General features: G+C 44.4%; 1 protein-coding gene and 1 long non-coding RNA gene across 2 annotated transcripts; both read right to left on the minus strand.

Moving 5' to 3' along the window:
* Window positions 1-3,610: 3,610 nt before the first annotated feature.
* On the minus strand, window positions 3,611-4,204 carry LOC136355969 (uncharacterized). The gene is made up of 2 exons (XR_010740575.1): window positions 4,077-4,204; window positions 3,611-3,846 (listed from the first exon to the last, which is right to left on the minus strand). It is a non-coding gene; the product is annotated as an uncharacterized lncRNA (long non-coding RNA).
* A 2,684-nt stretch (window positions 4,205-6,888) lies between these two features.
* On the minus strand, window positions 6,889-8,466 carry LOC4335021 (uncharacterized). Its single transcript, XM_026024517.2, has 5 exons — window positions 8,384-8,466; window positions 8,210-8,291; window positions 7,919-8,061; window positions 7,536-7,811; window positions 6,889-7,232 (listed from the first exon to the last, which is right to left on the minus strand). Exons 1-5 carry the CDS (start codon window positions 8,384-8,386, stop codon window positions 7,053-7,055), a joined length of 684 nt encoding a protein of 227 aa, XP_025880302.1. The 5' UTR covers window positions 8,387-8,466; the 3' UTR covers window positions 6,889-7,052.
* Window positions 8,467-17,601: the final 9,135 nt, after the last annotated feature.

Raw genomic sequence — 17,601 nt, forward strand, 5'->3', positions numbered from 1 at the left:
CTTAACTTTTTAGGAGTTGGTACAATGCATCTTAAAAGGTGTCAAACAGTAAAGCTTTATATAGCTGTCCCGCTGACTTTTTTATATATAAGTCAAGGTGCTGTTTGGGTTTTTAAGCAATTGATTGGATACAATATCATTGCTTTTCGCCACGTAAGTGTGCATTTTTATTGACCAATATTATGGCTTAGGCTGATTATATATTGTGGTCATTTTCAGGCGGTTGGTAAATCCTTTATGAGTTTATTTACTCGGATTTTATACCACATATGCCATATATTTCCAGGTGTGGTGGAACCATGTGTCTTCTAGGGACTTAAGCACATCTGTTAAAGCAGTGTGCGCATGGCGTATGCCCAATACTTTGGAAATTTCTTTATTCACAACATACAAGCTTTTTTATAGCTGTTTTGCTATGTGAATTTTCAATAATGTAGCCAACTTTAGGTTACACTCATCATATTTTACAAAGCAGTCGGTATATCACTCGGATCATGTTATTCAGGGATTTACACCGCATATGCTACATATTAATATCAAGTCGCTTGGTTAACTATAATTATCGAAGCCACTCGGTTGGTTGGATTATTTATTCCTTGACTATATGCTTGGTTTGTTCACTTAACCGCATAGTCGAGGGCTACACCTATTAGGTGCATCTAGTCGATGCACCTGACTTTATTTTTCAGCCCTCCACAGTCTTCAGATTTGGTAAAAGTACTCGGGAGACCATGGCAAAGATGATTGAAGTACTCGGCTTTGGAGTAATCTGGTTCGAGAGAAGATTATCTTTTCGACTGTAAAGGTCTCAGGGGCTACTGTGGAGATTATGGGTACCCCATACCCACACGGCATGGTTATCCGACTAGTTATAGGGGATAACTTATATGTATGGAATATGTAACAGATCATGACTTGGGTATTACGTTTCCTTATATATTACGGAACAGCCTAAAGTCCTGGTTTGATAATATTGTAAAGTAGATTTAGGAAACCGATACCGTATTGGTTAAGGTTTCTATCTTGTAATCCTGCCCCCCACCCTATATAAGGTGGGCAGGAGGCCCTCTAGGGGGCATGAGAGACAACCTGATCGTCAGATCAATACACACCCGGCGGATTCAAATCCCCAAACAGGAGTAGGGTATTACCTCTCATTGAGAGGGCCTGAACCTGTCTAAATCCTTTGTCTCTGCATCCATCCACTTTTAGGTCTCGTATGCTACCCCCTTTTATTATTGCCGAAATCATGTTTCGACACATTTCTACAACAGACCTTCGATGGGGAGAAAATGTTGCATGGTACAGGTACCAAACCATTTATATTGACATTGTTGCGTCCTTCATTCATGGTGGCACTCCTGGTGTAATCCAGATTATTACCTGAAAAATAAAAAATATTTTACTAGGAAAGCATGAAAGATAAAGAAAAACCGTATGCAATACATGGATATGTGAAGATGGATGTCCAGAAGAAAATTGGAAACACAAATTTTACTATGAAAGATATGTTTCTTTAATACATCGTGATTACCACAGAAGAATTGAATAATTGTGAAATCAAAATAAACCTTGGATTCACCATTGAGATTCAATATTAGATAGTAGATTACCATACACGTGGCCAGGAATGCTAAAACAGCCTAGAAGGGCCAACAACAGAAGCAGAAGTCCACGGCTACAGTTCGGCATCTGCTTGCCCATTTGTGTGATTGCTTTGTATGAAGCTTTGGCTTGTGTTTCTTCTTTGTTTTACGATAGTTTTATAGACAACACAACTGAAATAAAAAGGCAAAAGTAATCCAATGATTAAAAGTATCCAAATATAAGGCTTATCCTAAACATATGTACAGTTTTGTTATATATTAGTGAAATGAAAAGTATGGTGGATAATCTTATCTAATCTTACCATCTGCAGTTTACTCATATTGCTAAACATGGACGGTGGCCTATGTAATGTCTACTAGACACTCAATGTGATAGCTAAATATTTGTTAATGTGTTTATTCTGCACAATCTATGCGAAGTTATTCCCTCGTGTAAGTAATATATGATCTTTTGCACGATGACACGGTCTGACATATTAAATTTTACCACTAATATTCTTTCCAATATACTCTGTGAAATATCACTAGAATTACAATATTATAAAAAGATGATTGTAAAAGTAGTTAAACATATTTTACCAGCTCCTATAATCTCTACCTCCCAATGAAAAGTTTAAAAATATTTACGTGTTGTTTGGTGATAAACATGTTTTATGGTCAAAGCAAATTTCTTTGTATTATATAATCCCTTAATTTCCATATGTTACCTGGTATGGATTTTTCGTAAAAAATAGTTATGGATGTTGATATATTATAGGGAATAGATAATGAATATAGGATTGGTGGATAATCGTTTCAGATGTATTTGTTGGTCTATTTTTGTAAAGTATTCTTAACGGTTAAAGCGCCAAACATTGTATGTTGAACTATAAGGTAGTTGGAGGCTGAACTAGACATCCTATGGAATTTTACCTACTTCATATAGAATTGTACCAACAGGAGCAGGTGGTATGACCCAAGAGGTTCCATGTTTGATCAGGGGGAGGGGGTGCGACTACAATTAGGTGAGCATGATTCCTTGCATAACTCTTGACAATGGACAAGAATCACTTGTACAACCAAACTTGAATTATGGTTGCATGATCAGATGCAATTGTCCGAGGTATACGATGTGAACCACAAGGTATACCATGAAAAAAAGGTAGAGGGAAGATCTCATGCTGGCAAAGATGTAAAGTCAACAATACCTAACCAGGACTCCCATTTTTTACAATCTATCACGCTGAGTGAAATTGTATTGAAAACCAAACACATCCTTGTGATTACCGTGTTTACAAAATTTGTGGAAACATGTTAGTCCAATGAAATTGATGCATCGAATCTCTGTATTACCCATTTTGTTCGAATAGGTTTGTAGTTGAAAAGGGGTACGTAAAAAATGGTGACAATGGTGTCTCCCTAGTGAATACTAAACTGGTGATACAAGGAACAATCACACGAGCTCATGCCTGTTCACTTCATTATCAGGCTGTTTCGTTCTTAAGGTTACAATATCATGATTTCTTTAAAGGGGTACAACTATAAATAAACTCCTGTGATAATTCAGGGGGGAAGGATTGCTTGTGATAATATTATTGTGCTTAAGAACGAAGGATGTGCATACTATGGTAAAAAAAAACGAAGGACATGCGCACAGTAAAAAATGATGATACAATACAAAAGGTTCCAATTTGGCCTGCCACGCAGACCCAAGTTGAAAAGGTTGCCCATTGATTCCTGGCTTCGTTTGGGTGCCATGAAAAGGTATTTTCGATTTATCCTCAAAACTAAATTTAATCTAGCGGACCGCACTTGCAAAAACAGTGCCTACTTTATTCTGTAAACGAGTACTACGATCAAACATGCATACATGCCATATGGACTATACGATACTATTTCTTGCGCTTATTCTCGTGATTCTCCTGTGGCCATCTCCAGTTATGTATCAATAAGACAGTTATACTTTTCCCCTAAACAAAAGGACAAACCATGTTCATCTATGAGGAGATTGATCATTCTCTTGATTGGTGAACAACGGACAATATTATTATCAATTCTTTACAATTACAGGCTTGATAAGCTGATCAAACAATTGGCTTGCAATTTGCCTCACAGGCTTGCAAGCTAGGGTAGCATACATTTCTACAACAGACCTTCGATGGGCAGAAAATGTTGCATGGTACGGGTACCAAACCATTTATATTGACATTGTTGCGTCCTTCATTCATGGTGGCACTCCTGGTGTAATCCAGATTATTACCTGAAAAATAAAAAATATTTTACTAGGAAAGCATGAAAGATAAAGAAAAACCGTATGCAATACATGGATATGTGAAGATGGATGTCCAGAAGAAAATTGGAAACACAAATTTTACTATGAAAGATATGTTTCTTTAATACATCGTGATTACCACAGAAGAATTGAATAATTGTGAAATCAAAATAAACCTTGGATTCACCATTGAGATTCAATATTAGATAGTAGATTACCATACACGTGGCCAAGAATGCTAAAACAGCCTAGAAGGGCCAACAACAGAAGCAGAAGTCCACGGCTACAGTTCGGCATCTGCTTGCCCATTTGTGTGATTGCTTTGTATGAAGCTTTGGCTTGTGTTTCTTCTTTGTTTTACGATGGTTATATAGACAACACAACTGAAATAAATAAGCAAAAGTAATCCAATGATTAATAGTATCCAAATATAAGGCTTATCGTAAACATATGTACAGTTTTGTTATATATTAGTGAAATGAAAAGTATGGTGGATAATCTTATCTAATCTTACCATCTGCAGTTTACTCATATTGCTAAACATGGACGGTGGCCTATGTAACATCTACTAGACACTCAATGTGATAGCTAAATATTTGTTAATGTCAGGCTAGCCGGAGTCGGCGTGACCAGGGTTCTGGTTCGGCCGAACCAGGGCCGGCCCAGTAGGCCTCCAGATTTGGCAGGGTCACTGACAGGTGGGTCCTTATGGCGGTTTCCAGGACGGTTACACCTGACTTGTGGGCACATCTTATCCTTAAGCTTGCTTAGGAGTGAGTTTTCCTCGTTTCTTCTCCATTTATGTATTAATCTCTGCAAACAAAATATACTCCAAGTACAAGTGGAATTATATTATTCTAGAACAAATATGCATTGCAAGCATAGCAAGTTCTCCTTTATTTTAGTTATATTGACGGTTCAAATTGGTTCGTAACGACCGTCAAACCTACGGTATATTTGCAAGGGATACGATTGATTTGGCGGTGGCCACAGCAGCGGTAGCCAGGGTGGATCAGACGGCGGGGAGAAGGTGGTGGAGGCGCAGTGAAGGGCGGCGGCAGGAGGTTCCTCAGCTCCTCCTTCACCACTACCGGGCGGGAGCAGCCGGGTGGGGGATGGAGCGGCGGGCGGGAGTAGGAGCCGCAAGTAGCTCGGCAGCGGTGGATATGGCGGTAGGGAGCACAGAGGCAGTAGATCTGTCAACGGGGAGGGCGGCGGCAATTGGGAGGGACGTCGGCGGTGGGGACCTCAGTGGCAGCTGATCTGGTAATGGGGAGGGCGGTGGCGGTTGGGAGGTGCGACAGAGGTGGATTCGGCGGCGGGGAGTTCCCCGGGAAGGGGACTCAGAAACACAGATGACAATGAGGAGCTGTCGGGCTTTGACGACAACGATGATGAGCTGTGCTCAGCTTCGGCAATGGAGACGGCGGATGTGATTTTTTGGATTTTCACTTTTTTGTGAAATTAATTTTTGCGTGCGGGTGCACCAACCGTAGGAAAAGTATTGATTTTTACAAACATCTTCGGGCAGACGGACAGTCTTACCGCATGAAAAAATAGGTTTTAGTTGTATGCAAAAATGCTTTCTTTTGAGTAGCGTCACATGCTTGGTTCGTTCAGTCCACGTGCTGAATAGTGTAGTTAGAGCGAGAGATGGAACATCCAGTATTCCAATGGCTCCAACGGGCTGCCAGCAATGAGAATACCATCATATTTGTAAGGATGATGTAATTAATTAAGACACTTTCTGATAAAATAAAGGCCAAATAGATCTGCTTGGCCCAGAAATGCAAGGTTGGGTTGATAATTGAAGCTAGTTTGACTTGTCTTGGAGACTCTTAGGTAGTGTTTGGTTGGTGGGATGAGGTGGGATGGGATGGGATGAACCCACTTTCAGGGGTGTTTGGTTTAGGGGTGAGTGGGATGGGTTGGTCCCTAGAGAGGAATATTCCTCTCAGATCCGGGACCAACTCATCCGGCCAAAACTGGCGGACAAACTCGTCCCACCTGGGACGAGCGAACGGCGTGACGACGCTGCTCGCGCGCTCACCCTGCTCGCCCTCAGGAGACGGCGGCGAGCTCATCGACGGCGGCGGCGACAGGCTCGGCAGCGGCGGTGGCGACAGGCTCGGGCGACAACGGCAGACTCCACGGCGGCGGTAGGCGACAGGCTCGGCAGCGGCGGCGTCCGGGGGCTCGGCGGCGCCGGATCTTGTGGTGGGGAAGGCGGCGGCGCCGGATCTGACAATGGGGAGGGCTCGGGTGGCGGAAGATGGCTCGAGCGACGGTGGAAGGCTCCAGGGCGGCGGATCCGACGATGGGGAGGGCTGCGCTGACGGAAGACGGCTCGGGCGACGGTGGCGACAAGCTCGGAAGTGGCGGCGTCGAGGGGCTCGGCGGCACTGGATCCTGTGGCGGGGAAGGCGGCGGCGGCGGATCCGACGATGGGGAGGGCTGCGCCGACGGATCCGGCGGCGGCCCGGCCGTCCGTCGTCGTCCCCGAAGCTCTCGGCGTCGTCGTCGTCGTCGTCCGTCGCTAGCCTGTCCCTCTCCCTCTCCCGTGCGGACCTCGCCGCCATCATCGTCGCCGAGCCATGGCTGCTCCGCGCGAAGGTCGACGCCATCACCCGCCGCATCGCGTCCCTTCGCGACCGCAGCTCGGTGGCGGAGATAGAGGTGAGGGCAGAGGCAGCGGCGGCCATGGTTGTTGCAAACGGCGTCGTCAGTGGTGGCAAACGGCGTCCATCCCATCCCTCCCTCGTCCCTTCAACCAAACAAAAAACTGGGATCGTCCTATTCTATAAACCAAACACGCAAGTGGAATCATCCCAACCTCAAAATCATGGATGGTTTCATCCCATCCCACCTAGTCTCAGAACCAAACACTACCTTAAGGATGCCGTCTAATAATCCTACCCGAGAGAGCCGAACATGAGAAAACGTTTGACGTATCAATCCATTACATTACATTGCCCTTTTCACATCATTACAATTTCAGGCTCAGCTCAGACATTCAGTAGAACAAAACGGTTCCTAATAATGCAGCTTTCTTGTTATTGTTTTATTATTAGACATGTTATGGAAGAGAAAAAACTCACAACCGAGAAACACAAGCAAATAAACCATACACCAAAATAGGTTGGCACCCACAAAGCACACACATATATCTAGCTTTGGTAATATTTATAAGCGGATCAATTTCTTCCGTGGCCAAGCTGCTGCAGGAGTTGTCCATGCCCCCTCCCATTAGCGTTTCCATGATCGTTGTCCGATATCTTAAGCTTGCGAACGACTTCATGCATGTGTACCTCCTGATGCATATGATTCATCTTCTGATGCACCTCCACGCCGTGATACTCAATTGATGTCCCTCCCTGCAGACCAAAAAAGAAGAGGAAAATCAGCAGCACGAATGCAGGCTTGGATGGACTGAGGCAAAATGTACAACATCTGTCTGTAGCATGAGGGTTTGCAATTTCGTAAAAACCAAAATTCCAGGAACTTCGTTGTTTTTCTGCAATAAATTATTTGGAATTTTACCAAATTTTGATTGCTTTTGAAAGAAATTAAATGAAAATTTCGGATGAGACATTTGCTTGCCCGGGGGGAGATGGGGGGATATTCCGAAATTTCTGTACCCTGCAGTATAGCATCATAGCATGGATTTAGCTTAATACCTTGTGCTTTTGCTCGAGATCCTTAATTTTTCGCTGCAATTTCTTGTTCTCCTCCTCGAGACGCCTGTTCTCTTTCCTCTTTGTGTCTACCTTTAAATTGAGATTTTCTTTGTCTCTCTTCAATCTTTTCTGCTCTTCCTCGGCAGCTGTTTTGTCGGCCTGGAGAACCTTTTTTTCTTCCCTTTTTTCCCTTAGTTTTATGTCTAGATCTTCCTTCTGTCTCTTCATTCTTTCAAGGTCTTTCTTGTATCTCTCTATTTCTTCCTTTACATCATCCTGGATGCATGAAAGATTCAAACAATAACCCAAAAGATATATTAACGAATTGATGTACCCGTCAATCTTGCACAAGATCAATTAAGATGCAAATAGTACATGCATACCGGAATAACCGATTCAATCTTGACACTGGATGCCATCTTCTTGAGGCGTTCGTACAGCTTCCCCACATCCACAGTCCCTCGCACCTCCACCTTCAAACTGCTGCTCTCTGGATTTTTGCTGTAGTTTCTATACTCGATAGATTCTAAAAAACATAGAAAGAAGGATGAACAACACAGGTATTAGTAAAGGAAATTCCTTGTATGTCACTGAAATTTTAGCTGATCCTCTCTACACCTCTGAGTTTTGCTCGTTCCTTTTCGACAACAGAAAATACAAGATGGTAATTAAACCTTTGAATTCTTGACGAAGTACATTCTTGACCTCAGTCTCGCTTGCACCCCGAACCTTTAGCTTCACTTGTTTCTTGTCACCCTACCAAGTATATATACATCACCAAAAAAAATGTTGATTTGAACCAGAAAGACAACCGAGTGCAGCAACAAATATTCAAGAACAACACATACCATTTTGCTTCAGCTATGGAATGAAACAAAAACGAGAAGGAAGTCGGAGACAAGTGCAAGATCGAGCTAGCTAGTTCTGCTTCAAGCACAACATCGCCATGTGTTCTGAACTTAAATACGGAGATTCCTGAAGAACAGATTCTGGAAGACGCGTGCATTCCATCTGAATACGCGGTTTGCTGACGTCGGCTCGGTGACAACACATGAGTCAGAAGCAAATCAGGATTCGATAACGTTCATGCTTTACTTGACTTGACCTGTAAAGTAACGTCCTTATTACTCCCGTCAATGAATATGTATATCGTCGTATTAAGAAGATAATGCGCTGCATCATGCACCTAACCGGCCTGATGTTCTTTTTCAATACGGGTGAATCCGAAGAGAATGATGACTCTCTAAATAGTGGATGAATTATTAGATCGGAGGGATTGTGGTTAGAGAATCTATAAATTGCACCCACGGTACAACAACTCGGTATGTGGGTGCGATATAGTGAAAGAACTTGAGAATTAAACGTCTGACTGCAACAACTTGACAAGTGGGTGCGTTCTAGTACAAGTACTTGACAATTTAGTATTTTGGTGAATCAATTTGGCTAAACATATGCTAGGTGAGGTTTTTCACGATGTCAATATGCCAATACATAGTAATCCTACGGATGTTACCTTATAATATTGAATTTAATCTTTAAGAATTATATTGCACATACAATTTACATTCAGTTACCTTTAAGAATTTTTTGTTTCTTTACCTTCTCAAATATCAACCGAAATATAATAATTTCTACATCCAATTTAATTGACTTTTAGTTATTAGTTATTAGAGTTATTAGTTATTAGGATAAAAATATAAATATGCTTATACAAATCCACGCTAGTATATTGTCAAAATAAGTACTTAAAAATTTGAATTTATATAAAAAATACTCCAAATAATTAAGTTGTCACACTTCTTAATTTATTTTATTGTATCAAAATCGTACCTACCTTGCAAGTTGTTGTATTTATACGATCACTTATAAATTCCTATACTAAATTACACCTTCTTACTAAGTTGTTGCACTAGAATCCTCATTTTTCAAGTTATTATATCAAATTGCACCCACCTGCCAAGTTGTTGAACCGTGGGTGCAATTTACTCCTTTTAAAACATAGACACTATTTTGCAGGATTTTTATAGAAATTACGAAGCAAGCACTACTTAAAAAGGCATTTTTGCCGACGTTGGGTCTCTTTTTCCGCAGGCGGGTATGACCCTTGGAGCCAAATATCTGTTGGAAATTTGATCATAATTCGGCATATTTTACTCCAAAATAACAAGATAATAAACATGTTATTTACAATGGGATTTGATCCAGTGATAGTAGCATGTAATCAACATGAGCATGCTTAATGTAGAATAAGCATCAACAATCACATAATAACGCAATGTTTACATTGCGATGAATATTAACCGTAAAACTTCTAATTGAAATAATGTAAGAAGGTTATACCCCAAGAATGGTTCTCCGCTGGAGTTTGAGATAGTATTGTCACCGTTGGTGTTGACAGAAGCCTCCTTCTCCTTGTCTCTAGTGTTGCCGTTGTCTCCAGTGTTCGACATGTTGGTGAAGACGAAGTAGACGTTGACGAACAGTGAGTAGTTGCGCCTTGTGCTCCCCGAAAACCTAATCGCCCACCCGTCCATGCAAACGTCGTAGCAGTGCATGGTTTCGAAGGCCTATTCTCCCAAAGCATGTGCACACACTCGTCGGGATGGGATTACCGTAGCAGCAATAGCCTTGGAAATGGATGAAAGTGTGTCTCACTTCTCCTTAGAGAGATCAAATCCGTTCTCATTTTATAGGAGGAATGGAAGATGAAGAGTAAGAGTTATGGAATAGGAAGAGGAATAGAGTAACTAATTCTCATCAATTACCCATCAACCATCCTCCACTACACAATCATCAACCAACCATCAATTATGAGTAATTGATGTAGGTTACCAACGGAATAGGAAGAGGAATAGAGCAGCTAATTGTCATCAACTAGCAACTAGCCATGAACCATCCTTCACCACACAACCATCAACCATTCATCAATTAGGAGTGATTGATATAAGTTACCAATTCACTGATTAAATGGATTAATTTTCAAAACTCTTCATCCCATTGATATCCCATAAGAGAATGAATACATATAAATTCCTAGCTTAATGAGCCTTGGAATTTATTTGATTTAATTGATTTAAATGGATCAATTACCCAATTAAATCTAACAATATCCGCTTATGAAAATGTAAACCAAGGTGGATTTTCATCATCCTCCTACGAAAATCAATTTTTCTAGGCGGACCACTTAAGAGATCTGCCTGTGAAAATACCGTTATTTCGCAGGCGGATCTCTTAAGTGGTCCGCCTAAAAAAAATATGATTTTTGCAGGCGGAACCTTATGTGGTCCGCATACAAAAAATCATGCCTACATAAAAAAAACTAATTCCTATCTTATCTTCTCCTCTTCCATCTTATCCTCTCCCCACCACTCATTCCCTCAACTCTGTCTCTCGTGTTTCCCTCTGGCTCCCTCCCCTCCGCTTCCTTCCTTCCTTCCTTCCGGCGGAGGGTGTCGACGGCGGCGCGGGTAGAGGGCGTCGGCGGAGGCACGCGCGGAGGGCGTCGCCGGACCCACCGCCCCCATGCCTCCCCATCGCCGCCGACGCCAGCCTCCCCTCTGGCCACACCACTGTCGATGCCCATCCCCTCCATCGGATCTAGGAGGGAAGCAAGAGGAAAGGGAGGGGAGAGGTCGTGCCGCCTCATCCGCGCTCTGCCGGCGCTCCCCCTCCGACCACGCAGGGAGGGAAGGAAGGGGAGGGGAGGGGAGATAGATGGAGAGGGAGGGGAGTGGCCACGCACACTACCGTCGAGGGTGAGGCCGTGGGGGGAAGCAGCCGGCCGCCGGATCCGTGCGGCGACGGCCGCCGCCCGCCGGATCCCGCGCCTCCACCGCTGGAGGGGCTCGCCATGCACGGGAGAGCATGCAGTAGGCCGGCGCTAGGCGTCGCCCACCCCTTCCGTCACCGCTGCCTACGCCAACCGCCGCCGCCGTTGTCGCCGCCAAGTGGGAGAAGAGGAGAGGAATGTGGCCGGGAGAGAGAGGAGAGGAGTGAAGCCAGGAGATGAAGTGTGAGGTGGGAGAGACAGAGATAGGGAGAGGGTAGAATAAAAAATGGGGTGGACGAATATTTTCGCGTGTGGGTGAGTTAAGAGACCCACTTGCGAAAATACCCTTATTTTTGCATGCGGATGTTTTAAGTGGGCCATTTGGAAACATTGATTTTTTTCGTGCGGGTCTATTATGGAGTCGTATTCGAAAATGAGGGCCGATTTTTGCATACGCGGACACTTATGGCCCATCTGCAACCTATTAGATTGCTTGCCTAGGAAAATCATTTTTGAACTAGTGGGGAAACATTGTTAGTACCGGGTTTGGTTCTGAAGATCCTGTCTAGATTCGTTATATTAGGATGTGTTACATACAGTACAAGGTTACTATATTTTGGGACGGAGAGTAAAGTCTATCGACCAAACAACAAGCTGCAAGCCATAAAAAGATAAAGAAATTGTTAAATATGTGATCCAAATTTTGGACCCATAATATATTCAGATTAATTTTCTAGTAGGACTCCATGTCTATCCTACGTTTGTAATCAACTCCTCTATAGTGATCATTGCCGGTCGGCGCCCGTGATTTTTTCCCGCAAGGGTTTTTCACGTAAAAATTCGTGTCTCCATTGTACATCTTTTTTCATAACAGAAATGACAAGTAAAAGTTTACCCGAACTAAAAGTACGGGTCTCCCATTCCCATGTGTCACATGGTTAGCGCCATGTGACCGTACTTTGCTTCCATTCTCCCCCAACCCATTACTGTATTGTTTACTCTATTTGAGACTAGTCCAATAGCTAATAATTATAGTTCGGAACCCTGTGCTTACTTGTCTATATATTGTATCGAAGACTGATCTGATCTTACCGTAACTAGAAGGGAACGCAGCGTGCATCCGCGCACACAGACATGACTATAAACATGACTTGAGCATAAATTTTATTAGTTAAATTCAGAGTAAGTATATTATTGGTTGAAAATTTCCTATAATTCCATTTAACATAAAATGGTGATTTTAGAACATTGTGTGATAATTGAAAGCATTCCACAAACTAATTCAAAAGATAAGAAAAATTAACTAATTGCCCATAGGGTGCCAATTTCCCTGCTGGGGCTAGGACCCCACCCTAATGGGGGCAGAGGCCAAGTCAGGTTTCACACCCATGGGTGAGCGGCGGTGGGGGAGGTTATATTCACCCTCGGGTAACCCAGCGGGGCCCTGGGCTATTAGCGCGTGATGCTGCAACCACCCTCCGTCTCTCCTTCTCCTTCGAGTCGTCGGCTTGCCCTGCCTATCAAAGCGTGACGCCGCAACCACCCTTCGTCCCTTCCCCTCATCGGAGCTGCGGGGCCCACTCAACTGTCGGGTCCTCTACAGGATCGGGGGTGGCTCAGGTTATTCACCCGGTGGCCAATGTGAGGCCGGGAGCGGGGGGGGGGGGGGGAATGTGGGGGCGTTCCTGCCCAACCTGGCCCCGCCCCACCCCGCTGCCACTCCTAATTGCCATTGGAATATTGTACTCCATGTTTATACCATTACTTGCCTGGTATCGCACATGTACATTAATTAAAATATAACCATCAGGTTTATACCATGGTCGCTAACGGTATGTAAATAGGTTCACCTAATTTGTCATTGTTTATAGAATCAACTGATTAAAAAGATAGATCAGGTTAGCTTCGAACGTGGGCTATAAGCCTGTTGGGCTAATGAAATGTAAAGCACATGCATAGACGCGAATTGAATGTAAAGCACATGCATAAACTACACTACCACTAAGTTCAGATCTTGTCCCGTGTTGTTCTTTCAGTTGTAGCTTCCAAGCTGTGCATATCTCAGGCTTAGTGTCCGTCAGTGATCAACTGCAAGGCGCTGCATACTAGCCAGCAGATTCCAAGAGCGTTCGGTACGCCCTGTCTATTTCACGTACTATCTGGTTTTGTGTAGTTTTTTTCATTGATATTAATTCTTGCTCAACTAACACACATGTGTTAGCATCAGACGATGCCTGGATGGATGGTTCGCACGGTGTTCTTGCTCAATTCGTGGGTAATCCGGGCGTTGGTAGTATTCAGCTTCGCAGCGCATGTCACCATCATCTTCTTGGCCGGAGTCCGCCGTCGTAGGGCTATCGGCTTGCCGATAACCATCCTGTGGGCGGCGAACCAGCTGGGCCGGTGGGCCGCGACGTACGCGCTCAGCAAGCTCGCCCTCGGCAGCACGACGCAGGAGCTGGAGCTGGAGCTGGTGACGCTCTGGGGGGCGTTCCTGCTGCTCCATGCCGCTGGTCCGGACAACATCACCGCCTACTCCTTGGAGGACAATGTTCTGTCGACGCGCCAGAACGTAGAAATGATCTTGCAGGTATCAGGAGCAGTATTTGCCATGTACAAGAATATAGTCCTCAGAAGTGGGTTAGGTACGATGATCTGGGTCTCCTCTTTCATGTTCATCATGGGCATTTTTAAGTATTGGGAGAGGGCGAAGGCTATGCTGCTCGCCAACCTAGAGAACTTGCGAAGCTCAATCAAGAAGAAGGAGGAGGAGGAGACAAGGAGACGACGAAGCTTGAGAAATATTTGGCGTCCAAGCAGTTCGAAGCATGATAATGACGAGGAGGCACTGCTGGTTGCTCATGGCCTGCTCGACATCACCAAAGGCGCCTTCGTCGTTTCTTCAGTCGACGAGCATCAAATCCCTGTCTATGCTGCCAGGAGACGAGAGATATTTCCTAAGAGTGGCTGGGGGATGATGTACAAGGTGGTCGACATGGAGCTCTCCCTCATGTATGACATCCTCTACACCAAGGCGGCCATGGTGCACACATGGCATGGCTACGCTATGCGTGCCGCCTCTCCGTTCGCCACTTCCGTGGCCTTCATGCTGTTTTGGTTTGACAGCAAGCAAGGTCAGCGGATGACCGATGTTTTGATCACCTATTTCTTGCTGGGAGGTACGGTCCTCCTAGACATCATATGGCTTCTCAGAGCAGTGGCATCAACAAGGACCTATTCGTTCCTCAATGATAGGCCACACTTGTGGGTTCATCACGCATTTTTGTGCTCTGGGAAGTGGCGCCTGCTCCGTCGTCTCATTGTCTCCCTGGATCCGTCGTTGATCCTCGCCAAGGAACCAAGTAGCTACAGGAAGTGGTCTGGAAAAATTGGACAGTATAACTTGTTACACAAGTACACTCATGACAAGGACGAAAGGACCAGAGATTACTTGAGCTATGTGGTAGAGAAAGTAGCATCGGAAGACATCTCGATGGAGTACGAATACCACAACTTGAGGGGTATTCATATTTCTGTGGATTTCAAGAAGAACTTGTTGGATTGTATTTGGGACTATATGTATTTAGCATACCCAGTTGAAGACGTGGAGGAGAAGAAGAAGGAGAAGGAGGAGAAGAAGAAGAAGAAGAAGAAGGGAACGGCGGAGAAGAAGCCAGATCCGCCGATGAAGCCGGCTGAGCACCACAATATTGAGAACATTCGGAAATTGGAAGAAGCTCTGGATTTTCTTCCTGAATTTCAGGAGTCCATTCTTATCATGCACATCACTACGAATGTCGTCTTCATGTACACTGAATCTGAACAAAATGCAGAATCGTCCAAGTCCAAAGACAATGTGGAGGTGAATCAAGGCATTGTCGGATTACATGATATTCCTTATCGCGGTGCGACCCACCATACTACCTGGTCTCAAGCTGCGCAGCCTGTATGAAGCTACCGAGGATGCTCTTGCCAAAATATGGTCTAAGAAAGAATCTTCCCGCTGCAGCTCCAGATCAAGACAAAAGTGTCTTGCTGACATCCTGCGATGCATGGAGAACAAAAGGAGAGAGAAAAGGCCGGATAAATCCGACAACTGGAGGCTAGGCTACAGGACCCGGAACTGGCAACCAGACTATACAACCGACCTTTACAGCATTAGTATTGTTCTGTCCGATGGGATTAAACTAGCTGATCATTTGCTGCAATGGCTGCATCGTAATTACTGGGTTAAATTTCCCAAATCTGAATACTCGTACGAGGCAAAATTTGCACAGATGTTTCCGAAATTGAGAAAAATCCTGAACGGGCGCTCGATGTACGACTACCCCGATAAATGGTCGCGACTGCTGGAACACATCTTCTTAGAGTGGGTGCGTCTGCTGATTAACGCGTCCGTCAAGTGTACAAGAGATTCTCACGCCAAGCAGCTGAGCCGTGGTGGTGAGCTCACGACCGTCGTTTGGATCCTAGTTGAACACGCGGGCGTATTTCGCGTCGACCGTCAAAAGAGATGAAACTGTTTGATGCTACAATTCCTACTGAATCGAGGGGTTCATATATAAGTTGAGATGTCTGTCTTCTCTTGTCCTCTGTACCTGTAAAACTCAAAACTCAATTTGTAGATCACAGGGTTCTCAATTATATATTACCTGTACAATCTTTTTCTCATCGATATGATAAATCTACCATGGGTCCAAAATATTCAAAAATATAGCCTTTACTTGTTTCTGATTTAAAAAATCCCAAAATTCAAACGGAAGGCTATAAGTTTACCAACAAAGATGTCAGGAAAATTTTAAACACAAACTATAATTGTACACTAGAAGCTTCAGCAATTTATGCAGACACTACTAAAAAAACGTGTTTGGGTGCCGGTTGGCAACCAGCCATATGTGCTGGATTTCCCAACCAGCACCCAACAAACGGCACCTTCGAGTCTCCTCAAAGGTGATGGTTTAGAAACCAACACATTTAAGGTTCCCGGAATGAAAAAATAAACGGCTCAATGCACTGGCTCAAATCGAGCCGATGCACCAAGTGCATCCACCCTGCTTCGCCCCCAAAATCGCACCCCCCCCAAAAAAAATAAAAAATAAAAAATCAATCATCAACAACACAACACACAACATCATCTAAAAACGAAGACACAACAACATCATCTAAAAAGCAAAGCCCCTGCCGCTGCCTCGGCTGGATCTGTTCGCGGGAGCCACCGCCAGATCCGCCGCGGGAGAAGCTTGGGACGGAGGGGGAGGAGAGGGGGTAGAGGATCACTGGATCTGCCCAGCGGAAACGCCACTGCCTTCACCTCCGCCGGATCCGGCCACGGGAGCACCGATGCCGCCGCCGCTGTCGCTGGATAAGCTTGGTGGCAAAGGGATGGGAGAGGGAGTAGAGGACCGCCGGATCCACCCGTCGAAAATGCCATTGTTGCGTCCTCCACCGGATCCGCCCATGTGAGCCGCCGACGCCACCGCCACCACCGGATCGGCTGCGGGAGGAGCTTGGGGGCGGAGGGGGACTGGGAGGGGGTAGAGGACAGCCAGATCCGGACAGTGGGAGCCGTCGACGCCATCGCTTCCATCAGATGTACCGCCGGTGAGGGATGTGAGAGGGAAAGGAGGCGGGGACCAGAGAGAGAGAGGAGGGGATGGCGGGTGGGGGACAGTGACAGAGATAAAAAGAGGCGCGGGTATATGGGTGGATATAAGGATAAGGACTGGGACCGATTGGCTCGTCTCGGATTTTTGGTGTTGGATTATTAAAATCCAGTATAATATATTATAGGTGTCGGTTGTTTTAAAAAAAATGGCACTATAGTATTTATGTCGGTCCTTTTTTTTTCACCCTGCAGGAATAGAAAAAGTCTATAGGTGCCAGTTTTAGATATTCCGGTATTTATAGTGATGTATATACTTTATGTGTTTATGTAGTAGTGAGACTTAGGGGTCAAAATTTACCAACCGGGACTAAAGATGGATCTCAACCGGGACTAAAGATGGGCATCTTTAGTCCCGGATTGCTACTCCCGGTTGGAAACCCGGGACTAAAGGGGGTTCCCAACCGGGAGTAAAAAAGGTTTCTCCACCAGTGGTAGTGTGAAACTGGAATACTGAAACAATTGAAACTTCAGGATATAACTGCGGTTTCGTACTATAGTCTATATATGATTAAGAATCAATCCATATGTTAGGATACACGTGTGTGTATATATATATATATATATATACATATATATATATATATACATATATATATACATATATATATACATATATATACATATATATACAT

The sequence above is a fragment of the Oryza sativa genome, chromosome 4 (genome assembly GCF_034140825.1).
Source record: "Oryza sativa Japonica Group chromosome 4, ASM3414082v1".
NCBI lineage: Eukaryota > Viridiplantae > Streptophyta > Magnoliopsida > Poales > Poaceae > Oryza > Oryza sativa.